Source organism: Daldinia loculata (assembly GCF_022478755.1).
Source record: "Daldinia loculata strain CBS 113971 unplaced genomic scaffold F4817scaffold_5, whole genome shotgun sequence".
NCBI lineage: Eukaryota > Fungi > Ascomycota > Sordariomycetes > Xylariales > Hypoxylaceae > Daldinia > Daldinia loculata.
Genome location: NW_026054859.1, coordinates 690,584 through 717,311, shown reverse-complemented (window position 1 = coordinate 717,311; position 26,728 = coordinate 690,584). Strand labels below are relative to the sequence as shown.

At 38.8% G+C, this 26,728-nt stretch overlaps 7 protein-coding genes across 7 annotated transcripts; 2 read left to right on the top strand and 5 right to left on the bottom strand.

The window, feature by feature from the left end:
* The first annotated feature begins 5,984 nt into the window (after window positions 1–5,984).
* Window positions 5,985–7,097, top strand: F4817DRAFT_326534 (uncharacterized protein). Its single transcript, XM_049301903.1, has 2 exons — window positions 5,985–6,755; window positions 6,867–7,097. Exon 1 carries the CDS (start codon window positions 6,290–6,292, stop codon window positions 6,638–6,640), a length of 351 nt encoding a protein of 116 aa, XP_049162767.1. The 5' UTR covers window positions 5,985–6,289; the 3' UTR covers window positions 6,641–6,755; window positions 6,867–7,097.
* Window positions 7,098–7,465: 368 nt separating this feature from the next.
* F4817DRAFT_216539 (uncharacterized protein) lies at window positions 7,466–10,506 on the bottom strand. The gene is made up of 2 exons (XM_049298762.1): window positions 9,828–10,506; window positions 7,466–9,695 (listed from the first exon to the last, which is right to left on the bottom strand). Exons 1-2 carry the CDS (start codon window positions 10,285–10,287, stop codon window positions 7,714–7,716), a joined length of 2,442 nt encoding a protein of 813 aa, XP_049162766.1. The 5' UTR covers window positions 10,288–10,506; the 3' UTR covers window positions 7,466–7,713.
* Window positions 10,507–11,641: 1,135 nt separating this feature from the next.
* Window positions 11,642–13,589, bottom strand: F4817DRAFT_326530 (uncharacterized protein). Its single transcript, XM_049301902.1, has 2 exons — window positions 12,434–13,589; window positions 11,642–12,363 (listed from the first exon to the last, which is right to left on the bottom strand). Exons 1-2 carry the CDS (start codon window positions 13,248–13,250, stop codon window positions 11,807–11,809), a joined length of 1,374 nt encoding a protein of 457 aa, XP_049162765.1. The 5' UTR covers window positions 13,251–13,589; the 3' UTR covers window positions 11,642–11,806.
* Window positions 13,590–14,364: 775 nt separating this feature from the next.
* F4817DRAFT_312384 (uncharacterized protein) lies at window positions 14,365–15,221 on the bottom strand (the record flags this gene model as incomplete). The annotated part of the gene is made up of 3 exons (XM_049300119.1): window positions 14,365–14,521; window positions 14,597–14,796; window positions 14,862–15,221. 3 exons carry the CDS (start codon window positions 15,219–15,221, stop codon window positions 14,365–14,367), a joined length of 717 nt encoding a protein of 238 aa, XP_049162764.1.
* A 2,320-nt stretch (window positions 15,222–17,541) lies between these two features.
* On the bottom strand, window positions 17,542–20,795 carry F4817DRAFT_326529 (MFS general substrate transporter). The gene is made up of 17 exons (XM_049301901.1): window positions 20,238–20,795; window positions 20,018–20,179; window positions 19,862–19,969; window positions 19,739–19,809; window positions 19,571–19,681; window positions 19,493–19,519; window positions 19,398–19,440; window positions 19,297–19,339; window positions 19,159–19,249; window positions 19,097–19,110; window positions 18,931–19,047; window positions 18,469–18,874; window positions 18,347–18,418; window positions 18,248–18,294; window positions 18,128–18,201; window positions 17,926–18,056; window positions 17,542–17,871 (listed from the first exon to the last, which is right to left on the bottom strand). Exons 1-17 carry the CDS (start codon window positions 20,478–20,480, stop codon window positions 17,847–17,849), a joined length of 1,785 nt encoding a protein of 594 aa, XP_049162763.1. The 5' UTR covers window positions 20,481–20,795; the 3' UTR covers window positions 17,542–17,846.
* A 493-nt stretch (window positions 20,796–21,288) lies between these two features.
* Window positions 21,289–22,236, top strand: F4817DRAFT_326528 (uncharacterized protein). The gene is made up of 2 exons (XM_049301900.1): window positions 21,289–21,580; window positions 21,633–22,236. The coding sequence occupies exons 1-2, from the start codon at window positions 21,470–21,472 to the stop codon at window positions 21,924–21,926; spliced, it is 405 nt and encodes a 134-aa protein (XP_049162762.1). The 5' UTR covers window positions 21,289–21,469; the 3' UTR covers window positions 21,927–22,236.
* A 289-nt stretch (window positions 22,237–22,525) lies between these two features.
* On the bottom strand, window positions 22,526–25,739 carry F4817DRAFT_216516 (ferric reductase like transmembrane component). The gene has a single exon (XM_049298761.1). The coding sequence runs from the start codon at window positions 25,570–25,572 to the stop codon at window positions 22,948–22,950; it is 2,625 nt and encodes an 874-aa protein (XP_049162761.1). The 5' UTR covers window positions 25,573–25,739; the 3' UTR covers window positions 22,526–22,947.
* Window positions 25,740–26,728: the final 989 nt, after the last annotated feature.

Here is a 26,728-nt window from a genome sequence, read left to right as displayed (position 1 = left end):
AATTAAATATTATATTTATAATAATTTAATATAATATAATAATGTATAAAATAGCTTTAATTTAAATAATTTAAAATTAATAATATATTATATTTATTTGTTTAAACTTTTTACATATTTATATAATATTACATTTTTATATTATAATTTTAAACGTTAAAATTGTTTTACGGTAATAATATTACCATTATTACCATAATTAATAATATATATAAATAAAATAAAACGAGTTATATTTTAACTTTAATATAATAATTTAAACCTTTTAACTTTTTTTATATATTTATATAATATTACGTTATAATATTATAAACTTTAATATTTAAAATTATATTAAAATTAATAATTATTTATAATAATATTTGTAATAACATTTATAATTACGTATAAAATAATTTATTTTATATTTAAAAATAATAATATTATTGTTTAATTTTTTTTGTTTTTTTTATATCCGTATAATTTTATTATAATTGTTATTATAATTAACGCGTTATAACCGGTAAATATTATAACCGGTAAATATTACGGTTATTTTTAACATTTTAAAAAATTTAAAATATATAAATTTAATTAATAAATTTAATAATAAAGTTAATATAATTATATAATTAATAATTATTTATTATAAAAACGCGTTAACGTTATTATTTTTAATAATTTTATTAATTAATTAATTATTATAATTAATATTATAATTAATATTATAATTAATATTATAACCGGTTACAATTATTATAACCACTTTTAACATTTTAAAAAACTTAAAATACGTAAATTTAATTAATAAATTTAATAATAAAGTTAATATAATTATATATAATTATTATTTATTATAAAAATGCATTAACGTTATTATTTTTTTAATAATTTTATTAATTAAATAATATTAATGTTATTTTTTATAAAACGATTTTTTAAAAAAAACATGTTTAAAATGACTTTAAATTAAAGTTTCGATTTTTTTTAAAAAAGGTTATACGGGTTGTGATTGGTTAAAAAAATGGTGTGGTTAAAAAAATATAACTTTATAAATTAAAAAAAATCGAAAAATTTAGTTTAAAGTCATTTAAAATAAAAGTGTAAAAAGAACATATTAAAAAAACTTAAATTTTATTAATACATTTACTTTATTTAAATTTTTATTAATATATATATAATTATTTAATAATAATATATAATTATTAAATATTAAAAAAATTTTTAATTTTTATAATTGCAATTATAAAATATATTAATGTTTTTATAATTATAAAAATTTTTTATTTTTTTTACTTACATTTATATATAATTGCATTTTAATATTATAAAATAAATAACTTTATTTAATTTATTTATAATAAAATTTTTAATTTTATTAAATTATTACGTTAAATCTTTACTTATATATAAAAATATTAAATAAATATATTTTAAAAAAAATAAATATAAATTATATTAAACTAATATTAATATAATTTTAAATTACCAAAATATTATTAATTTTATTAAATTACCATTATTAATTAAAAAAATTACCTTAATATTATTTTTAACTTAATTAAATTGTTAAACTTTTACGCTTATAATTTTAAATTTAAATAAAAAATATAAATTTAAAAAATGTTATAAATTATTTAAAAAAACTTGTAAAACTAGCGTAATAAATAATTGTAAACTTATAAAAATATACATTATTAAAATTAAAATTAATTTATATTTAAATAAATTACACCAAATTTTTATTTATAATAATTTTATTATAATTATAATTAAAATATATAAAATTTCGGTCGGATAAACTATTAAATTACTTATTAATATATTTATTTATAATAATTATTTAACATTAATTAAATATTTATTAGTTAAATTTTAAATAAAATTTAATTTTTGTTAAAAATAATAAAAATTTATTAATATAATTAATATAAATAATAATAAATAAATTAACACTTTAAATATTAATTATAATAAACTTTATATTATTATAAAAATTAAAAATAAATTTATTATTAAAAATAAAAATGGAAAAAAAAAATATTATTATTTAAATTTATATTCCAATAAAATTATTGCAAATTTTATAATATTAAAATAAAATTATATAAATAATTAAAATTAAAATTTAATTTTAACAAATAAAAGTAAAATAATAAAAAGTAAAATAAAAGCAATTAAAATCGAAAAAAATAAAAATAAACTTATTAAAATTAAATTAATTAAATAATAAACTTAAAAAACCATAAAAATAAAACAAAAAAGCAAAACCAAAAAAAAAAATTTAATTTTAAAAAAAATAAAAATTTTATTAAACAAATAAATACGTAATTTAAAAATTAAATTATTATTTTTTCATATAACATAAAATTAACAATACGTAAAAAAACATGCGTAAATATAAATTTATTAAAAGATTTAATAATTTGTTTAAAACGTAATTAAAATAATATAATTTAATTATTTATTTAATTAAACTCGATTATTAACTTAATCGTTTATTTATATTTTATTAAAATTATTTAAATTAATTTTAAAATTACATATAAATACTTTAAAATATTTTTAATTACCATTAATACATTTTAATTTAATAACTTTAAACTTAATTTTTTTAATTATATACGTTTTTAATTTATTATATAAACGTTAATATAACTTTAAATAAAATATATCTTTTTTATTTAATTTTATTTTTTTAAGTATATTATTAATATTAGTTAAAATTTTCTTATAAATAACCATTATATAATTTAAAAAATAAACGTTAAAATTAATATTATTAAAAATAATAAAATAATAAAACTTTTTTTATTTATTTTTGTTTAAAAAAACATAATAATCGATAATTTTATTAAAATTAAATAAATTATATAATATTTAAAATTTACTAAAAATAACGTAAAAATAATTATTTTATTTACATATATAATGAAAATTTTATATTTATATAAATTAAATAAACTCGGTTTAAATAATAAAAGTAAAAATATAAACTAAAATTATTTCATTAATTAACTTATTATATACTTAATATTGTTTATAAATTAATTATTTAAAATATTTTTAAAATAAAAATAATTAATATAAAATACATATAATAAAACTTAAATAAAATAAATTTATTTGTTAAAAAATAACTCGTCCGTTATATAATTAAAACCATTAACTTTTAATTTATTAATTAACAATATTTTTACCATATAATAAATAATTGTAAAAATAAAAAAAACCAACAAAAATATTAATTACTTTAATTTATATTTTACATTAATTAATTACGTAAATATTATTAACAAATATATAAAAATTTACTAATAAAAATTGTTTATATATAAATAAAATTAAATTAATATTAATTTAATTAAAATCGTTTATTATTATAAACTTTAAACACAAATAACGCATAATTTATATACTTTAAAATAAATAATAATAAACTATTATTATTAATTTAAACTTATTACCACGGTTTAATTAAATTATAAAAAAAATATATTTAAATTATTTAATAAAATATATATATTACGTAAATATTAAATAAATTATATAAATTAAACTATTATAATAAAACCAAATAATATACCGTAAATAAACATTTATAATTACATAAACTTTAATTTTATATGTTTTTAATTTATAATAAACATTAATAAATTAAATATAATTAAACTTAAATATAGTTTAATTGTTTTAACATTAAAATATTTTTATATAACATTATGTAATTTTTTTAAAATAAAATTCGGAAAAAAATTTCCATAAAACATACTCGGTTATATTTATTTATTATTAATAAATATATACATATAATATATAATAACTTATTTTTTTTATAACGTTTTTAATATATTATTTATTTTTAAAAAAATTTTATAATTTTTATAAACAAAATTTTAAACAAATAAAATTAAATCGTTAAAAAATATTAATTAACTTATAAATAATAATTACGTTTTATTTTAAAATAACAAAATCTTTATTATAAAACTAATTAATTAATTAATTATTATTAAAATTATATTCGAAAAAAAGTTTACAAATATAAGTTAAAAATTTATTAAACGGCTTTATTTTAATTATATTTTAACTAATTTACCATTATCAAAATCAATTAAAAAAAGTTTAAATTATAATATTAATATTATATTTTTAAAATAATATTAAACATATAACACTTAAAATTATTTTACTTTAATATTTTTAAATAATTTAATTACGGTAAAAATTAAAATTAACGTAAAAACAAAACATTTTAAATAATTAAAATATATTAAAATTTTAAATTTACGGTTATAATTAAAGTTATAATAGTAAAATTATCATTAAAACAACTTTATTTAAAGTTATATACATATAATAAAAAATTAAATTAAAAATTTTTAATTAAAAATATTTACTTTTAAATAATAAAATTTTAATTAAATTTAAAAATATATATATTTATATTATTTAATTTTAATTAATTTTAAACAATTTTAATAATTTAAGTTAATTATCGCAACTTTTAATTTAATTTAACTTTTTTTTAAAGCGTTTTTAATAAATGATATTAATTTAAAACCTTTTTTTTAACGTTTATAAAAACTTAATTAAACTTATTATTACTTATTAAAAATGTATTTAAAATTGCGTATATTTAACTCATTGTTAATTATTTTATAATAACGTTTAAATTAACATATAATACAATTTTACAACCATTTAACAATAAATATAAATCCGTTTTTTTTATTTTTTTCCGTTATTAATTATAAATAAGTTTGTTTTTTACCTTTATTTTTTTTCGTTAATTTAATTAATTTTAAATATAATTATATAAAATTAAAAAGGTTAATACTTTAATAAAATAAACATATTAACGTTATATTAAAAAACTAATAATTTATATACGTTTTATTAAACAAATCCTCGTTTTTTATAATATATAATAAACATAATCCGCGTAATTTACAATTTTTATATTATTTACATAAATTTTCATTTTTTTATTTAATCGTAAAAAAAATTATAAAAACTAATATCTTTTATTAATAATCGAAATTAAATTTAAGTTAAATTATAATATTTTTTTATAAAACTTTTTAAATTTAATTAATTGTATAATAATTTTATTAATATTAACTTTAATTTATTATTATTAAACATTATTTACATTTACTTTATTTTCTTTAATAAAAACGTATATATCGTTATAATAACATTTTTAAAATTAATTTACCATTAATAAAATTAATTTAAAATTATCATTATTATTTATTAATTTTTAAAACGTTATTAAACCCACCCCTTTTTATTTCCAATCCAAAAAAAACAAAAATAAATCGGGCATAATTATAAGTAATAAATTAAACTTATAAAACTTATAATAAATTATTAACAATATATATATATATATATAATCGTATTAAAACAACCATTTTTCACTTTTTTTTATTTTAATATTAATTTTTTTTAATTATAATATACATTTTACTTTATTAATAAACTTATAATATATATATTAACATTTAATTAAATTTATACAAGTTAATTATTTTATTTTTTTAAATTTACAATATTTATTTTTTAACTTTTTAATATAAAAATAATATCATTATAATTTTAAAAATTAAACAATATAAATATAATATATAATTAATTATAAAACATAAAATAAAATCGTATACAAACATTATAATAAATAAAAAATTAATAAAAAACTTATTAAAATTATTATAAAAAAAGTTTTTTTTTACATAATTTAAATAAAAAAATTTAATTTAAACTAACACTTTTATTAATATAACGTTATAATACTTTATTTAATATTATTTAACCATAACTTTACAACTTATACCTTTAAAAATTTACATATGAATTTTAGCGTTTTTTTAATATATTCCCTTTATACCTCCGTACTTTAAACCAAAACAAGTTGGTTTCCTTGCGGATCAGACCGGGGCCGCTTTCAGCTATGGCTATTAATAGGCCGAAGCTATCTCCATAAGTACGCTCTGACTACCTAGCTGAGTAATTTGCTCCGACTCTGATTCTCGTTATATGGAACTCTCATAGTATGTGCCTTTATAACACGTTTATACGAGTATATCTTCACATGTAATAATGAGCCGGTCGCACCATGTGTCTCGAGCTTCATCCTAGGTGAGTCCCACAATCAGCGAATAGAGCTCGAGCCAGAAAGCCACTTAGTTCACCGTAATTCCGGCTATTTATTTAAAAAGATCATTTTCAAGTGCCTCAACGTTACATCCCCTGTCCAATTCAGCTTCTATCTATCTTCACTAACCTCCCACTCTCCCACCACACAATGGACTTTCTCAACCACCCGCCAGAAGACCCCGCCAAGTTCAAACGGCACGTCCTAGAATACATAATTAAATGGGACATGTCCTACGACTCCGTCACAGGCCGGCAGTTCGAGAGCATGTGTAGGTACGTAGACGAGCGGCGCTTCTTCGACCGCGTGCTGTTTCCCCACGGTGGTTGGATGACCCGGGACTGGCTCATCGACGCGTACGGCGAGGTCAGATCCAACTTAGAGCTTGAGTTATTGCCGAAGGGTGACGAGATCACTAGGAAGTGGATCGTGGAGAAGCGTAGGGAAGAACGGAAACGGAGAGCGGACTCAGACGAGGAGGAAGAAGAAGCAGAGGATTAGGTATCGCCGTGAGAGAACTTTTTCCAACCAATAGTAGGCTAGCTACCGTGAAAGCGAATGTACAAGTAGATTGGTTCTTGTATAGAAAAAGTGCTCTCCGGTAAGCTATAGATACCTAGTAAGATAGACCGATTTCATAAACAAATTAGCTTATATGAATCGATAGTATTTCTATTTTAAATTTCCACACTATCTATGATGAAAAAAACGGCCTGGCTACACTTACCTTCATGTAAACGATCTCAAAGGAGAAAGCCATGAATTCCGCGACAGCGTGAGGAATATGCAATAATATTAACAGGGGCATAAGGGCAAAACTTAAGAAGATAGTCACTAGACTACCCAAATTTTTACGATAAAAGCAGAAGTAGAAGAAGAGAGTAGTGAAATAGAGGTGAATTCAAACGAGCGACCACCTTACTAAGGCCGAGTCGATGCTCAAGGCAGAATTTGCGCGACAAAAGCAAATAGCAAGAATCCAAAAACCCGAACGCCAAAACAAAACCAAACAAGAATCAAAACAAGAACCAGACCCAGAACCAGACCCAAACCCAAACCCAAACCCAAAACTCCACATGAAAACAAACAGAAAACAAAATCAATAACCTTCTCCCAATGCCTCTCCTCGCAACACCGTAATACCCCGGCCCCTATACTCCCGCGGTTTTGCAGTTCCCAGAAACGAATGACCCATAGGTGAATAGGATGAAAAAGGAATGCGTGCCAAATGAACGAAAGGGAAATTGTGTTGGATGTAGAGACGGGAATATGAAGGGAAATGTATGAAAAAAAGGCAGGAAAGCGAAGGGAGAAGGGAGAAGGGAGAAGGGAACGAAAAGGGATGATGACTAAGGCAAGGGGTATGAGGGAATGAAATAGAGTGATGAGAAAGAGAGAATGCGAACGAGTGAAACAGTTTACAAGAAACATCCAGTCATCTGCGACAACTTATACAAGAAAGAGAAAGAAGGGATTATCCAAAACACAACACATGGGCACTGCAAAACCGCCTCACTATATACCATCGAACCGAATACCGACCGACCGACCGACCGACCGACCGAAAAGAAAGACTATGTCGCAAAAGAAAGCCAAGCATAAGCCAGGCCCGCGCCGACTGCCGCAGCCGCGACACCAACACAGGCAAGAGACTTCCAGCCGAAGCCAGATCCCCTCGATGGCACTTCCGCAGGCCTTTGTCGCTCCAGGGTGAAAGCCGATGGGAGCTGACGTTTGGCGAAGAAGTGCTGAGAAGGAGATGGAGCAGGACTAGAAGCTGAACCCGAAGCTGAAGGAGAAGAAGAAACGGATGCAGATGCAGATGCAGGAGCAGGAGCAGGTGCAGCAGTAGATGATGCACGAAGGTCTTGCATGATCTGCTGGATAGAACGAGCGTATTGGTTCGCAACGTTAGAGTTGTAGGAGCCGTAGGAGTCTGAATGAGCGTCGGGACTCTCGAATGAGTCGTCGTAAGTAGGTAGAGCAGAAGTAGTCTCAGGGGCAGCAACAGGAGCGGGAGCAGCAGCGGGTTCAGCAGCAGAGGATGCACGAAGATCGCGCATAATCTGTTGGATAGAGCCAGCATACTTGTTCGCCACATCGGAGTTGTAGGAGCCGTAGGAGTTTGAATGAGCGTCCTGACTCTCGAAAGAGTCGTTATGAGTGGGTTCAGCAGGGGTTGGTTCAACAGGGGTTGGTTCAGCAACAGGTTCAGCAGCAGATGGCGCGCGAAGATCCCGCAAAATCTGTTGGATAGAACCGGCGTACTGAAGAGCAACGTCCGAGTTGTAAGAGCCATAAGAGTCCGAATGAGTGGTTGGGCTCTTAGGAGGGCTATCGTGAATAGGTGAGGCAGCAGCAGTAGGAACAGGAGAAGGAGCCGGAGCCGGAGCCGGAGCAGCAGTAGATGGCGCGCGAAGATCTTGCATGATCTGCTGAATGGAACGAGCGTACTGTTTGGCGACGTCTGAGTTGTAAGAGGCAAAAGAGCCTGAATTAGAATGAGTGGTCGAGCCCTCGAAAGAGCTCTCGTGAGAATATGTCTCCTTCGCCTTCGCCACCATCTCCCTCAACTCCTTCTCCTTCTCCTTCTCGGCTTGCCACCGTTGGCGATCACTGTCGCTTTCGACGTAAAGCTGAAGAAGAGAAGATAGTCCGGAAGAGTGAGTAGGTTCTGGGGAGGGTTCGCGGAGAGGCTTTGGGGAATCTAAAGGAATGTAAACATCCGAAACGGATTCAGAAAGAGGGGACATGGTCGGCTGGTTGCGTCTCCTTGCTGCCCATTCCTTGCGCTCCTCCTCGCCTTCATTGAACATTTGAAGGACGTGTGGCGGCCAAGGACGGCTATTCACGTCTACCCAGGAAGAGAATTCCGAAGATGACGTCGAGTCTGAACGAGTGTGTGCTGAATGAGCTTGTGTTGAGCGAGTGCCTGTTGAACGATTGTGTTTTGAACGAGAGTGCTTTGAATGAGTGCGTTTAGAACGAGTGGATGCTTCCGAAGAAAATGACGATGCGATATCGACTTCTTCGTAGCGAACGGTGTCAGCTGTGACGCTGCTTTCGGGCTGCTGTTCCAACAACAGCTTTTCCATCTTCTTCATCTCCTCGAACTTCTTCCTGATGTGTGGTGGAAGAGCAGCGAGAGGATCGTGGATGGGCCAATCGGTAGTCTGGTACGTGACATCTTCGATTTCCCGGGATGGAGAGTCCCAATCAGACCAAGTCCAATTGTAACGGTCGATCTCGGGCTTGAACATGCGAGGTGACCAGTGTAGGGGTTTGTCGTTCAGGTCTGGATTTTTGAAAGGAGTGTGAACAAGAGGCGAGCTCTTGATGCTGAGTTCCGGTTTTGCCTCTACAATAACGCGTTTAGGCGTTACTGTTTTAGCAACAGGTAAATCAGCGATAGGAGCTTTTGCCTTCTTTTCGTGTGTCGAGTTAGTGGCAACTAACTTTGCTTTTGCAACTCGTGCCTTTTTAGCTAAAGTAGCTTTGTCGTTTGGGAAGTTTTTCGGAATTCGAACGACTCGCAAGCCGTTCTTCATTCGAGATGCTATAGGAGATAGGTTAGTTTAATGATGGAAAGAGCATGCAATGAATCAGGGAAATAATAGGGAATAGCACAATAGGGGAAGGAGTTCGACGGCAGCTGAAAGAGACAAAGGAGAAGCAACGAGATACTTACGAGTTACTTGATGACCACACCACTTTGCCGGGAGCAACATCTTTACTCTGTCACATCCGGGGCATAGCGTTTTGGGCTTAGGTGGAAGGTTAGTACCAAGGCGGGCTCCCCGTCTCTGATCACGGGCACGCATGGAAACTAGAAACTTCGAAAGGGGAGAGACAGGTGCTTTTGAGTTAGGAGAGGAGAAAGGAGAGACGATGGGGGAGGGAGGGGAAGGAGTAGCGGGGAAAGGAGCAAGAGGAGAGAAAGGGGAACGGATAGGAGAGAAGATGGGAATGCGGACGGGAGTCGGGTTGTAGGGTATAGTAGGGGTAGGAGGAGTAGCAGGGGTAATAGGTGACCAGGAAAAGCGAGGAAGAGGAGACGGTGTTGAGGGAAAGGGAGGGATGTTGGTGTGGGACCTAGTTAACCCACGACTGAGAACAGCCGATGCTTTAGTAGGAGTGACTGGTGGCATTGCAGATGAGAGATGTATTAGAGTTGTGTAGTGTTGTAGTATTGCAGTGTTGTGTGAAAGAGCTATGTGAAAGGTGAAGTGCGAAGTGAAGAGAGTTGTTAAAGGGAGGAGAGAGCGAGCTACAGTCTATAGCGAGACGCGCTTTTATACTTTCACGTCACGTATAGGTTAGGGGCATTCTAATAAGCGGTAATTCTTAATATTTCACCTGATAGTAGCATTATCAAAAGTGTAATATATGGTCTTGATACAACTCTGCTAGGGCCCTATACGGATATAAGGACGGCCATTGCTGCATATATAAATATCTGTATAAGCGAGCTTGACGAGGAGAACGGCGCTGGCCATCGACTGTGGAATGAGTCGAGGAGATTGTAAATTAAAAACTATATGAGGACATATCATAATATTGGTTCGATCATATTGGAAAGTTACAGGAAAATTGTAGCTTTCGCTGTGAAGTGGTTGATGAAAAGGCCGTCTGGGTGGTGCTAGAGGGACGCGAGGGACGTCTGTCGGAATCTTTGGCTCGGTCGACCTACGATAACTCAACAGCGCGCATCTATAATGACATGATACTTTGTATAGCAGTTATTCGGAGCATTTAGGGCCAATTAACGATGTAATATCTTCGTGTGATGATGTGCTCGTGGCGGGTCAGATAGGGGATATTCGTGTAGAACTCGATGATTACGGACGGACTTATCAGACTTTCGAGCCGAAACGGAGTGTAGAACTACTACGAGAACCTTTAGAATCCCTTAGAGCGACTTCTGGATTATAATGGGAGAAGTATAGTAACCACGTCTTGATGATATCTGCCTGTTAGGTGACTACCCTCTGGCCCTACGGGCAACAACTTCCCGAGCTTTACGAGTTGGTACCAACCCACAACGCCGGCAGCTCTTTCTATTCTCACAGCGTAATGGTCTTATATACGTGGTATACATACCTGTTATCCGCGTGTATAGGGAAGGAATCCATTGAAAAGGAGAAGGGCTAGATTCGTTTCCCTGCCTATCGGCTGCTCAAGAAACCAAGCGCCTACGATCTCACGAAAAACAACTATGAAAACACCTATATACCAATAAGATCCCTTCACCGGATTCGAGAAACCCTACTGAATACCCCGAAAGCCTATACGATGCGTCGATCGAGATCCGGCGCGCCCACGATGTACTACGGATGAAGACAGCAGCCACATGATATCCAGTTACCTACCTAGCCTAGGAACTTACCTGAGAAAGATTAGGTACACATGGCCATCCTTAGATGCGATTTATGCTAGTAATTCTCAAGAAGAAGCATACTTAAAATCCAGGAGAGCCGAAAACAAGGCAGAGAGCCTATGAAGTAGAGCTTGTGTGTATTTATTAAGCATGCAATCAAACCAGACGAAGACACCGCAATACGTAGGCAGATTACAGTCCTGGCTGTCAGCTATCTACAAGCAAGCCCGCTCCCCTTACAACTATTATTAATTTAATAATATTTCTCGAGATATCGATCAGCCCAACCCTCAGTCGTCCAAGACTTGCACCGAATTATTCTCTATCTGACGTCTCTCGAATCGGGCTTCTGCCGCCTGACGCATAACATCCTCAGAGTTCAACTTATCCGCTGCCGCCGTCGCCGTCTCCTTAATCAGGGTTCGAACCGCACTCATCAGTAACTTATACCATCCGTTGTGCGATTTGCAGCGCTTCTTTTCGCACATGCCGCGCGTGGCCGGGTCTCCTTGCAAGTCGGGATCGAGGGGTGTATCGAGTTTCCCCGCTTTGAAGGTCGCTTGGCCCTCTGGGGTCTCTAGCCATTCCGCGAACTGATAACGAACCGAGACCGTGTCGAGTCGCCAATCGTAACCACAGCTATCCTTGGCGAATTTACTCGCTTCTATAGCAAGCTGCCGACGATGGTTGGCCCAATCTATGAGCTGCATCATCTTCTTATACTGCACGATTTCATTGCCAAGCGCGAGGCGTTCGGCAGCAGAACTCTTCAAGAAGGCTTGCTCCTCATCACTAAGAACGCCCGGTTGGGTGGGGAGACCATTAGCCCAAAGGCCGTCTATGTTGCCTTAATAGTAGGTCAGCACACATAAAGCTGAGTAAGGGTAAAAAACAAGACCAGGAAACTATGAACATACCAAAGGGTTGATCACCAAGTTTCCAGCCGCCCTTCTCTATAGTACTAACAAGAAGACCGACGAAATCTTCTTGAGTAAGGACTTCGATAGCCTTTTCGGAGGCGGCTTTGGTTGGTAACGTGTTGATCAAGGAGGACCACCAGAGGTCGCAGTGATCATTGCAGCAGAAGGCGCTTCTTTCTTTAGGATTCTTAGTGTACAGGCGAGCAGCAGTTATGCAGCCTGTCAAGGAGCAGGTCTTCCTGTACTTGGTATAGTTGAGCTTGCCATCAGTACAGTTAGGACAAACGAAACGCTCGACCAATTTTTCGCCAACCTCTTTGTCGAGGTTGACGCATTCTCCATGGAACCAATCTTCACAGACATCACAACTTATCATCCATCTGTGGTCGTCTGGTCCACGGCAGATACAATAGGGGCCGTTGTCAGTCTCATCGTCGGAGCTACCGTCTTGGGCGCCATTCGCGGGGCCAGTTGACGAGGGGTCCTTTTTGGAGGTCTTGGATTTGGGGATCCTAGACTTTCTAGGACCTTTCTTGGCCGCAGTTCCCTTCTTCTTCGATGCAGGCCTCATCTTGTTAGAGCCAGCCTGAGAGGGAGGGGGAGAAGAAGTTGGTTGGGTATCATCAGGGTCTGGTTTGAATTGAGGCGTATTTGTTTGGACCAGGTGATGCAGTGAATCAGCAGCCCGAGGGTGCGCGTCACCGTTTCCATTGGCAACCTTGCCACCCAAGCCGTTGCCGAGATGCGAATTAGTACCTTCCATCTCAACATCTTCACTGGATATTGCATCCGCCGTTATGCGAGGATCCGCCATTATGAAGAATATGACTGGTTAATCCCCAACCCGTACTAAGGGAGCCAAAAGAATAAAAAAATTCACTAAGGAGGGAACTTTGACCACTGATACAAGAGTAAAATTAATATAAGGACACCTCTTTTTTAGGGATCTCACTCATGAAGACCAACACCTTCGAGTTTTGATGAAGCTAGCATTTTCTTTCGTGATGGAATTGATTTTTTCGCTTCAAATGTTTCAGAGGTGAAGAGGCAAATAGTGGACTAAACAATTGGTAATTCCTCGCAAAGCCTTTTTATATTAGAATAAGATGAGTGCTGCGACTTGTGAAGACAATGTTTAACAAGGGGAAGTCATAGGCAAGTCTTAAGAAGTGTGTACATGTAAACAGATACGCTAATTGGAGGCTGGTACTGAATGTGGCAGTGTGGCGTTTGGTTTACCGTTATCGAACATCCGATAATGACAGTATTCGCACGGTACGGGAGTACACAACCCCTTTAGGTTACGATACCCCCAAGTCTACGTCTTCCAACTTGCACCATTACGTATCTAGACGAAGAATTGTCGACAAACAATTCCCGCCATACTCTGCATGCCTACATGTCTTTTACAGGTAAAGTCTAGAACGTTTGTTTCTATGAAGACCATTTGCTATTAAGCCACACGGATGTACGAAATATGTACGGTGGCGTCCACTATGACTTACACATAAGCCACAATGCTGCCAAGAAATCAGGGGTAAGGAGGTCAAATACTTCATATATTTTCAAGATATCCATATAGCTTGCGGATATACGAAACTTCTACTAGACAAGGAAACGAAATACCATGAATGCTTTCCATGAAACCCATCGGGACGGTCATATAGTATCTAGTCTTACCTAGTCCAGACTAAGAAGATAGGTAACGTCTAGTTTATGGGGGACCTGGTAGGTTACGGGAAATACTCGTATCACTTATAAGGCATCGTCAAAAGCATAGAGTGAAACTGCTTGCAATTATGTGGTACGGGGATTACACATCCCGTCCATGATGCCAAAGGCACCACCATATCAACTAATAGTAAATCACCCAAGGTGATGAAAACTTTCTATACGGCACGAAGGCCGAACACCCACCCCCCAACCGCTCACACCACCACTCTGTACCAGGTTGAGAATACTTCATAATAAAATTGACCTGACGCTGGCTTTGCCAGCACAGCGCCGTCTGCATTATCAAATGCATTAGTCAATTCGACACCACACACGTTCTCGAGATAAACTCGTTCCTCCGCGGTGGGTTGGCTATGAATTTAAAGCATTCTGTTAGCGGATCAAGATCACAATATAAAATGACAACATATATTGAAGCTAACTTACTATCCCTCCTTCTTCCAGCGCCAGAACAACTCGCTGGCTATTTCTAGATACGTCGTGCCGTCGCGACGGGCACTTTGGTGACGATCTTTTCGTTTCTTAAAGAAACGCGTATCCGCGGCATTAAACCGCTTCTCCATCTCATTTCGCCCCAAAGAGGGCAGGATCTTGTTACCCCATATCGCCTCATGCTTCTTGAGGGCCTATCAGTAAAGATATTAGTAAGATGTTATCTATAAGAAAATAATTAAGAAAAATTGTTTCTTACGCCGGCGGGGAGTTGGGGGGGTTGGGGGGGTTGTACGGCCGGTTGAGCCGCCGGTTGGGCTACCGGTTGGGCTATAGGCTGGGCTGCGGGTTGGGCGGGCAACGCAGCGACGGGCTCAGCAACGGGCTCGGCGCCAAGCTCTCCAGCGAGCTCTGGGGCTGGCTCGGCACCGGGCTGGCGGCCGGCGTCAAGCTCGTCGAGGCACTGACGAAAGACTTGGATAGCCTCCTCCCGAACATCTTGGGAAGCGGGCTGGGCTTCCAAGTCTAAGTTCATATGAACCCCGACGAGCTCAACAACCCGGGCAGCCAACCCAGGTGTGAAGAGGCCGGACGCCGGTGCTCCCTCGCGGTCTGCCATGCTTATAGAAACGGTAAGTTGAGAGAATGGTAGGTTGAGAGAAGAAGGATGGGCAGATGATGGAAGAAATAAATATGTAGGAACTTACTGAAGAAATTTGTGTGATTAGGGCACAGCTATTTTCGAGGCAGGAAGGAGTAGTGAAATGCTTGTAAGGCGGGTACAGTTGGAGATTGATAGGGCGAGAGCAGCTTGGGTAACCACCTGTGAGGCGGGAGCTCAACGAAAAAATTCGTGAGCTAAGGGTTAGACTACTCTGATTGGGAGCAGCTAGAAAATCGTGGAAGGTGGGGACGAAAGTAACAAGTATTAGGTATAGCCGGCGAGTATACTTCTTGACATGTATAGTCGGCGAGTATACTTGGTACTTGACAAGTATAGTCGGCGTCTATCAGTGTTATCAGGTGGGCGTATACTCGGCGAGTGTACAACGTAACAACTGTGAACGCTGGTGATATGGTAGTTGGTTCGAAGAAGACGAGAGAGGTGATGCCGAGAGAGATGGGATGAAGGTAGAAGAAGACAGATGGTGGGAGGAAAGGAAGGGGAGGAGAGTCTAAGAGGGGCGCGTAAAAAAGAAAAGAAAAACTTTATCTCAGAACCGTGTGACCTAACACTCGCTGACGTACTTCGACGAGCTCACTGGTATCTTTGGTGAGTTGTATCTTATCTCTGTAGATGACTTAGGCTCTGAGGAGCGTGACGTCTTAAGACTTGGGAGATGCTGTAGCGTTCTCTTCTGTGATCTTTACTTGGATATTTTTGCCTGTGGCTATATATACATTATGGCTGTACGCACTGCAATTATCAAGGTGAATCCTTCTAAGACTCCTTTGGAGTCTTGCTATATAAGTACCCAGTGATTAATGGTAGAACGGAGCTCAATCTTGAACAATGAACTAGGACTGCTATGTGAGAAAGGGAACTGCGGATTAAAATTGAGATATGGACATATGGCCCCCAGTTCAACAATGTCTACGAGATCCCAAGCACGAAATATGTAGTTAGCAATATGAAAGGCGAATATGCGTTAGATTTGCGTTATGGTGCGTTTATATAAAGAGTTTAGTTATTAAATGATATTCTTCGTACTAGCTTCTGACTTTCTCATAAAGCAATCATAAAAGCTATATGGTATGGTTAAGAGACCATCGGTAGCATTTTTAAGTTGTAGGTGAAGCGTATTATTGTTCGACAACAGTTGTTGTTTGCATAGATAACAATTCCTGTTTGTCTAGTTTACAATTTATATGGAAATGTGGTTATTTAAAAAATATTATATTTGACTTATAAGAGTGTGGGAATGTTAGGTTAATTTTTATGTCAGTGGTTTATATTATTTGAAGTTTATTTATACATTTTATCTAAACCCCTTTTATAATGTCGATAGGCTTACATACTGTCAGGGAATAGTGGGTCAGGGGTAAATTCAGGGGTAAATCTTTTTTAGGATTGGGTATATAAGAGGCGCTACGCGCCTTCGAAAAAGGATAGATGGGCAGGCGTTAATAGTTCAATTCTACTTATCTTGGCATTCACTTTATGTACGACACCAATCAAGGGTATTAATCTGCACATACAAGCAGTTGTAATACAAGCTACACCGATAACTAGTGGTATCGCAGCAAATAGCCGCCAGTGTACTTGCTATAGGTAATCAAGAAGACTGGATTACCTACGTCTTTATAGCACTGGGCATCGTGGCAGTAATAAAGCGCTTAAGTTTTAGTTATCCCTTAAAAGAGTAGTATACATAGGCCTCATTTATCAACTTTACAGGGCTGGTTGATAACCCTACTAAGTATTCCTAATGTAAAGCCAACAAGGTATTAACTGTTATAAATATTAACATACATATTACTTAGGCATTTATTGTTATGATTGAATCCAGATTAATAAGGTATTTAAACTAACGCGGAACACCTTTAAAATCTGAGATACAAACGCTTAGGCCGTTTGTGGAGGATTTATAGCTTGTAGGACGATAGTCTGTTTATCACTCAAGAAAACAAACATCTATAACTATCAGGTATTGTATAGCACGGAGTGAAAGATAGGGGCCTAGCCAGTGGTATAGTTGATGACTTTATTGACTCAACGCCCCTTCCAAGAATAGGGGGGAGGCATACACTCTTTATATAGATCCAATATTTAGCGGATACCCTACGAGGTAGTTCTATTGCATTCTAGAAATAGTATAATGTTAGAGTGAGAAAGACTACCCGTCGCGGGGGGTTCTGGTTGGAGTGTGGTTTCCAGCATATTTCCTTTTCACTTCTAATAGCACGTACTAATAATCTGTATATAGTTCTGCTAAAAGGTCGTATATGATTGCCTTGAACTATAATTCTAGCAAACAAACAATTGCTCTAGAGTAACTGTTTCTCAGTTACAGATTTGATGGGGTATCAAAGAAGGTATCAATATTGAATATACAGCACTGCCGGGCTCTTCAGACACAAGTACCATAACCACATACGCGATAAGCCATACACACCATGCCATAGCTACTATTCCAATTGAAAGAATCGTAACGGCTCCAAAAGCCTCTCCAAATTTGGGGGCAGCGTATGTATCCGCCCCCTTTTTAGTTTTCCTCTCTTGGTTAATCACGATTGATGACTTTTAAGTTGCGAAACGGAAATCGAGTCTATCAAACGAATAAGTTAAAAAGTTTCGAGGCTGATAAAAGGGGAGAGCTTACCGCTTGTTACCCTTATCGGTTGTAGTCTTCCTGTAATTGTCTTGTTCTTCTGGAGTCATGGCATCCCACTTCTTCGCCTTTGAATTGTTTCTCCATCGGTAGTAATAATATGTACCCGGGTATTGTATTATCTGTAAATAGTTGAGCATTCTCTCATAAATAAGGAGATAGGGGGGTTGCGGGGCTATAGGTAGGTACTTACACACATCCAGATACAGATAACTAGTAAACCCTTGTTTGCTTTGAAGTATCGCGGCGAGTCGCTAGGTTGGTAGACTGTAAAGTTAATACTTATACTCTTCTTATTGAAGGAAAAACTTACTGTTCGCGCCGATCATTCCGCTAACTTGAACCCACATATTGTAGATACTGACGAATTAAGTTAGAAAAATGAAATACTAGAAGGGGGAGGGTGGCTTACGCAGCAGAGACTGTTCTGTTCTGGACGGATCCCGCATTCCTACTCGTCCAGGCGACTTGTATAGGATGGGTGCTAAGCTCAGTTAGTTTTTGATCACTTTCCCCTTTCAGCGTATTACTCACTATGGGAATGACAGTAACACTGTTGCAATCGCGAAGTACGCCCAAGGGCTGATCGGATCCGGCAAGGCTATCAAAGCAGCAAAACAGGGCAACAACCAAGCATCTTCCGCCATCGATACGAAACTTCTATTGTCTACCAACTCGCTTACCGCAGTGATGATTAGCATGGATATGCTGGAACCGACGATGTTCGGAATCGAAAGCAAGTTGGTCTGGATAACGTTGAATCCTAGGCCTCGGAAGGAAAGCGTCAAGTATTGACCGACGGGATATTTCGGTATGCCGAATAATAGACCTAGAGCGTATAGTGGCCACATGTCGTAGTCTTTTGCACTTTCCCATATTTGTTTGACGGAGAGACCTTGTCGGTTATACATTCCTCCTTTCTGGGGGTCGTCTCGGATAACTAGGAGTAGAGTTAGAAATGAGATATATATAAGGCTATATGCTCGACAAGCTTACCCGAGTTGACAATAATCTTCTCTTCCTCCTCGGTGAAATACCCTTTAGGGTTCCACCAGCTCTTTGTCTTGGCCGGGGATTGAGGCATGAGGAAGAAGGAAGCAACTCCAACCAAGACTACGTTAGGGTTAGTATCGCGGGCGCTAGAAGTGTAGGCCATCCTTACAAGTAAAAGTGCCCCTAGCAATGTTAGCTGTAATCACATAATTCGCGAAGCTCATAACTTACTCAATGAGGAACAACCACCGCCAACCTTCGTACCCCAAGATACCACGCATGGATAGGAGACCAACAGCAGCAAAACCGACACCGATGTCGACTAAGAGATATGAGAAGAGTACTTCAAGTTTAAGCCATAGGACTCACCTAACTGCGAAGACATCCAGTACCAAGCTAACCTGATCGGAAGCTAGGAAAGTCAGTATAGCCCCTCGATATACATACTACTCAAAGGGAAGGTCGCTTACCGATCTACCGGTGTAGAAGTAACTGAGGTAAAGGATTGTGTCCCTTTCAAAAGATTAGAAAAGCTATTAGATCCTAATAGGCAACGAAGACTTACGGGATAAAGCCACCTTGGAACGTTGCTCTGATTTAGTCATTAGCTAAAGTTCATACCACCAATAACAACTCAACCTACATTAAGTATCTAGTGGCGAGGAAAGAAGCTCTGCCTTTGAGGAAGAACTGCATGGCGGATATAACGCTGAAAATGCATATTTGGATCGGAATCCATAGATCAGGACCGATACTAGAAGGTGTATTAATTAGCTAAACTCTTAGAACATTGACTACTCTAGGAACTAACCGCTTGGAAATAAGTTGGGAAGGTAGTTCTGCTACTAGAAAGCCAACTCGCGAGATAGTTTGACCAGTATTCTATTCATCGTCAACATTGGACTCTTAACAAGTGGCTAACAACGTAACTTACGTAGTCGGCACGACTGAGTCCTAAGTCCTCTAGCATGTTGTCCGAGACAGCGTTGGAAATATTTCCTCGGTCGATGTTGAGAGCAGCAAACATAATACACACCCAGACCTAGACAGTCAGCGTTATTCTTTTGCTTATATTCAAATAAGTACTTACCATAATCTTCCAGTCAACCTTCCGTCGCACCGCTCTCTCCTCCCTCCACGTCCACCGGAAACCAGGGTCGAAAGCAGACCAGTTCTCCCATTGGGGATGGATGTAGAGTTGCTTTAATTCTTCCACGTTCTCTGAATCCCAGATACTAGGTTGTGTTGCGATCTTAGTCGAGTTAGCTATTGGTTCTACGCATCAAATCAAGCCCAAGGTTTTTACGAACCGCATCGAGGTCGTACGGTTTAGTCTTCGGACCCTTTCGAAGTCTTAGGAAACGCAGAATAGCATCACCAAGCACCGACTCCATACGCTCAGTCTCTCTTGGTGCCAACGCTGCCGGGGTAGGGGGCGTCACGTCGATAGGAAGCTTATCGTCGGGATGGCCTTTGGATCTCACGCTGTCGTGGTCGGACGTCGCAGCGGACCCGGCACCCAAAGGCGCGGTGGCCGGTTGTTGAGAAGACATATTACCTCTATGCTCGAAGGAGAAGGATATTATCGCACGAATCACTTCTCGGGAATAACAAATCGAGTATATTAATAGGGAGCCGCAGACGAGTACCCTTCATCTATATAAGGATTTATCAATCAACTAGTCGACGCGTTGAACAGGGGGTTCCAGACACCCGGACAGATGATCAAGGACCGAGACGCATTGCCTAGCGGCCCTAGTGGAGGGCGTTATAATATAGCCTCTAAAATATGATGATATGTAGTGATATTAGGAGATCCAGAGGGACTTCTGCACCCTCACGATTTGCACCTTGGTCGAATGTCTGGTAATACCCCGCTGCGAGAAATGGCGACATTACGATTTATTGATAAACCCAGCTAAAATACCCCGAGGAGATCCAGAATAGGTATGTTGAAAAGTGATATAGGGTCCGCCAAGAGTGTTACGCAATATGGATACCAGCGCACGCCATTCCTCACCATCGTTAACTTCGATGTCGTGCTTTGTATTAAACTCATTCTGTATGTTACCCGAGATAATTTCTGGACTCAATCCGGGGAACTTTCTATTCTTGGGTTTTGACAATTATTTTATTAATAATTTTATCCGGTTTAAATATGTCCTCAAATGCCAGCGTGATGCAGGTACATTATTCCACTTATTTATATTCGCAAATCAAGACTTTGAAAAGACTCAAGATACACTACTTTAAGACAATGTAAAAAGCTTAACGAAATAGATTCAAATGAGTAACGCACAGTATCTCTTTAGCACTTGAGGACATAATAGATTTTTTAAATAAGAATTTGATCATGATAACATTGCAACTGCCACTTCCATATGTACAACTGTTACCAGTTATTATCGGCCTGTCAGTTTGCTACGTATTTTCGTCACAATGGACACAGCAAATATTACATAGGCACTTGTCAACACCAAAATACACATCCCGATTCCCACGGTGCACATTATAAGATACCTCATCTAAAGCCGGATCGGTGATGCCTTCTTATCACGGCCAGTATCCAAAGGATTACATTAACGAGGCGATATATCGATGCTGGAGGGGCCATGGTCCCGCCTCCTGGGGTCATTTCATCATTCCAGAAACGGTAAATAAAACCTAGTCCGACGTAGTTGATCTATTAGCCAACCTTATCGTAGCTTCTCGGACCATCGCCCACATCTCAGTCATCAATGCTTGTGAGACTCCCTCCTGAGCTCCTCCATTCAATATTTGAGTATCTCGATCCTTTCGGGAAGGTCTGCCTATCCCTCGCCTGTAAACATCTCTTGCGCGTCTCATGCTTGGCCAACGTGAAATTACCTTCAGCCATCAAACATCGACAACTTTGTCCGCCCAGCTGCATAGCGATGCGCACGCTTCTGCACCTCGTACTCCCAGTCAAGCCCGGCGGTAAACCCAACAGAGCGGTAGCTGTCTGCTCCTATTGTTAATTTGTTATCGGCATCGATCGACGAAGAAGAGCCGCTGGAAGCACGTACGGGGAAAGTTCCCTAGTGGGCATCGGGGCTTGAGTTCGGTCGACTCGGGTATCGAATCTCGGAGACGCCATTCATCCATTCAATTCGCCCCGAATGTTTATTGGAAGAAGAATTACGCCAAGATGAGAAGTATACTAAGGCATCGAACGGAAACGTAAAAGTCGGAAAATAAGTACATAGTAAGGTCTGCCTCGCTTCCGAGTTCAGGACGGCTATGCTAGTGGCGAGTGAGCTCGTGATGACCATATGTATGTTATAGCTGTACCAGAAGGAACACGTTGTATTATTTTACACGACGGTTTAAAAGAAAGAATTTTATCGTACATAGGAAACAGCAATACCAGTGGCAGTGTATGCCACGGCCGTAGGGTAGAAGTGGGTGGTAGACATGGCGAGTAGTCGTTAAATCAACTCATATTGAAAAGTCAACTGTTCAGATATGTAGATCAGAATAGCTTCGACAGGAGGAAAGCCGTGGAGTAGATACAAGTTCGTAAAGCCTCAACTTAGGTAAGGGAAGTAAGGGATGAAGGGTGGCGCGTAGTAGCTCTCCTAGCACCAATTCTACTCATCTCTCTTTCCTCTATCCCAATCACATACCAACAATAGACATAGACTCATAAGGTATTAATTGTTCAGGGTATATAGGAGTGATATAACATAGCAGCTAGCTCATTAACCCCATCGGTCAGTTGACCAGAGGCAGTATAGTATCGTCAAACCCACCACCAACCAGACCAACCCATCTGTTATAAATACACGTCTGGTTTGGTTCGCCAGACAGGTATCGAGGTATATATAATTATGTACTTGGTATATGAAAGCCCTCATCGGGTCGTGGTATCTCGCATTCGCATCCGCATCCGTCCCAAACGCCCATCGCTTGTCCAAGATATCATCTTATTTATATACAACCCCCCCCCCCCCCCTTTCCCTAAGTTCCCCTTCCTCTCTTTCTCCTCCTTCTCCCCTCTTACAGGGCGTAATTCTCCGTATGCAAGAAAATCTCCTCAAGCATCGGATCGCCCCAAATCTCCGCCTGCAGCCTGGCCACAGTCGTCGCAACACCTTCCCTCATACTCGGCGGACCACAGACGAATACTGCCGTTCTCCTGCCCAGAATTCCTCTCCCGTCCGAACCTCCTGTCGTCCACTCCCGCAGCATGTACCCTAGGTCCGGCCGTCCGTACTCGACAGTCCACCCCCCGTCGATCTGGTGTGGCACCGGGAACGCGAACCGCATCAGGCTCTTTTGGAACTCTGTCGGCGTCTCCGGGAACCCGAAGTCGAACCCGGATGGAGGGCCGAACGTCGATGTAGGACGTGCTTGCGGGGGTGGTGCTGGAGGTAGGTTTGTCGTGCGCAGGTGAGCGAACTCGGGTGGTCTTAGGACAGGCTCAGAAGGTTCGCCCGAAACGTTTTCCGGACTAGGAGTCGGTGGGAATCGCCGTGGTGATGACGGCGCGTAGTTGAAGTGCGGTTGTTTGTCCGGGTGTGTCTGTAGCGGCGGGAAGTGGAATTCTCGCTTAGGCTTGTCTTCGGGGTATTGGTCCGCGGGGACCGGTGCTGGTTGCTCTTGATTGTCGGTATCGCTAAGATCCCGACCCTCGAGTCTGCGAAGAGACTCCTCTTGAGGAGAGAGGCGATTTGAAGGTGGTGGGCCTTGCGGCGGGATATGATGTGGCTGCAGGTATTTTTGCTGAGGAAGGGCAGTAATTCTGTCTTCGTCTTCTGCCCGCAGCTCACGCTCGTAGTCTGGGTTGCCCTGCGCTTCATCCCTTATTAGTTGAGAATTGCGCTTCGAGGCAATACCCGCCACGAATCCGTCTAATCTATCATGAAACAGATTGCTAAGTGGCCGGGGTCCACGTTCACGAGGAGGCGGTGCTCGAGACTGTCTCTTAGCTGCGGTGACGAAGAACTTGCACGTCACACTCTCTGGTGGCGCAGAGTCTCGGCAAATGCGCAACTCTTCTCGAAACCAATCCATCGCCTCAAGTCGTTTAAGAGCCCATACGACCACTACTTTCTTAGTAATGGCCTTCCCATCCCGCATGCGCTTAATCAAGTTCAATAACTGCGACATGACCGCAGTCACACCGCTTCCACCGGCAATCAGAATGCACGTGTCGAACGCAGCCAGCTCCCGGCGCATGCCTCCATACGGGCCATCAAGATACGCCCGATACGTATGAAATGGTCCCTTATCAATAGCAGTTTCCAACACTCGTCGCGTAAACCCACCATAGGGTTTAAATACCAAGGTGCAGTCTCTATACTGCTCGCCATATTCGGAAGGGAAATCCTCGCTACAGAGCGACGAGATGGTAAACGGATGGTTATCAAGGAATGATATGCCAGGCATCCGTAGATAGACGTATTGCCCGGGCTTCCATTTCATCTGCGTAGGAATCGTTATCTTAATAGCGTTCTCGGTCATCAGAGTGATAGCTGCTTCGTCTCCCACCAAAAACGACATCCGCCACGGCTTGGTCCAGTTAAGCTTGAATACTCGGATGAAATAGCACAATACCCAGATAGCTATCGTGGCGTATAAGTAGTCCCAAGACGCCAAGTAGTTTTTCGTATGCCAGAAGAGGCAGCCAAGGTACACGAACCCGACCGGGACGTGGAGTGTGACGAAAACCTCGTAAGCCATCCTACGAATAAAAGGGAGTGAGGCAACGCAGAGCCAAAGCAGCGGGACCAGGCATGCGATACCAGTACCATAGATAACACCACTTCCCTCGGGGAACAGCTTCGAGAAAACCATCATACCACCGTCATCCCAGACAGGCTGAATGTAAAACGGAATGGTATGCACAAGAACGAGGAACAGGCAAAGGTATCCCGCCCATCTGTGAAGAACGTTAAGTCGCTCCGGCCCAATCCCCGTGATAAGCGTGAGCAGGTTCGCCTTCATGCTAGTCGCGACGATCCAAGGGGTCATAGCAATCGCAATCATACCCGCACGGATCGCCACGGGAGGCGAGCCGTACTGGATGCTATCCCAGTAAAGCGGCTGCTTAAGGAACACATACAGGGATACGAATGCGAGCGCGACGAACCCGACGAACAAGACGGAAAGCGACGAAAACGTAAACCGATGTTTCCTCCACACGATATCCGGTATGGGCCTATAGAAGACCCATCTGAAGAGAGCGAGCGTGTCTAAGACGGGCCCGACGGCGGAGAAGTCAGACTTGGGCTTAAAATCCCTCTTCTCGCCACCTCCGGCTTCCTCGGGGAAGAACTGTCTTCCGGTCTGGCCCGTGTACATGGTTGTCGGAAGCGCATACTCGGGATCGAGGCTATACACATCTCGGTAATGCTGTTCCACCTCTTGCTTATATATCGCTTGTCGGATCTTATCCTGCCACCAATGCCATATCCGTACCAATACCACCAGCGCCATCAGCGCCAGACTGAAGTAAGTCCATCCCAAGCCATACTTTCCCGACTGACTCCACGGGTCGACTGTATTCGCTTCCACCAGGCCTGGCGGACTTGTCGCCGTTAATGGGATGTATATCCTCTTCGCGAGTTGCGAAAGCGTTCTCGTCGCTCCCGCCATGGCTGATGCTGTGCCTTCGGCCATTATTAGGGTCAGGATATGGGAAGTGGCGATAAGTTCATTAATATCGCGCCCCCAATTCCTACTATGCCGGCCGGCTCCAAACCTTTGGCTTACACAAGACCTTCAATTCTCAGAAAGCCCACGTTTACTCTTAATTCCTTCTAATATCTTTCCTTGCTACATGGGTGAGAATTGATAGTAGTCTTTACGCGCTGACATCGGCACTAGGTATAATCCTGGGAGTAAATTGGAACGAATGAAGTCCTATGGTATTGCGCGTGATGAGGAATGCCAGACTCCCCAATTCACATAATTAAAAGACACTGAAGGATAGCAATGGTAGCCATTGAATAATATGGCGACGATCTGGCAACGACGAAGAAAGGGCAAGCAGAAAAAAAAGAGATCCCGGATCGACAATGGAGATGAGTACCGGGGAACGACAGGTAAGTATATATTATATCAAATCGAGCAGGGAATAGCCAGGATCGCGGTGACAGGGCATGAAGGTGGGGAATTAGATCCCTTTTGGACAGATAAGTCAAGTCGAGTCGAGTAAAATGAGTAAAATAAGTAAAGTTGTATGCAAGAGGTGCCAATGTGTAGTAGTGCCAATATGCAGAAATATGCAGCAAGGTTATCAGTCTCTTCCGTCACACAACTACCACACTAGGCCTGCGATCTCCTTGCAGGATACCCAATAGGAGTTTTGCAAGATTGGCCTCGTGGGAAGAGAGGTCAAAACTAGTGTGTGGATTGCAATCGGTTGATGAGCAGGACCACCACCCAGCGGTTGGCCGTACCTCGATATTGGCTGGCCTGCTGCTGGCGTCGTTCAAATGGGAAATGGGAGATTTTGTTCCCCGCAGAACTGCACGAGTTCTAGTCCATCTGCACGTTCCACGGAACAAGCGTCGGCGCTAGACTTTTGTACATATCGTCCAGGGGTCCTAGGTATCCTATAGGCATCCTATTCTTTTGCTGTACATAGGTAGGGAATAAGAAGCTAACTGTAGCCCACGGGAGGATTTGCCGTGCCGGTACGTTGGCAAGGGTCCATTTGTTCTGTGCTAAGTTGTGCATATGTACGGTACGCAGTACGTTGCATTTGCATCATGCAGATCCACGAGCTAGGCAAAGCATCCGTGGGTGACAAGAGGTAGCGATAGAATACATA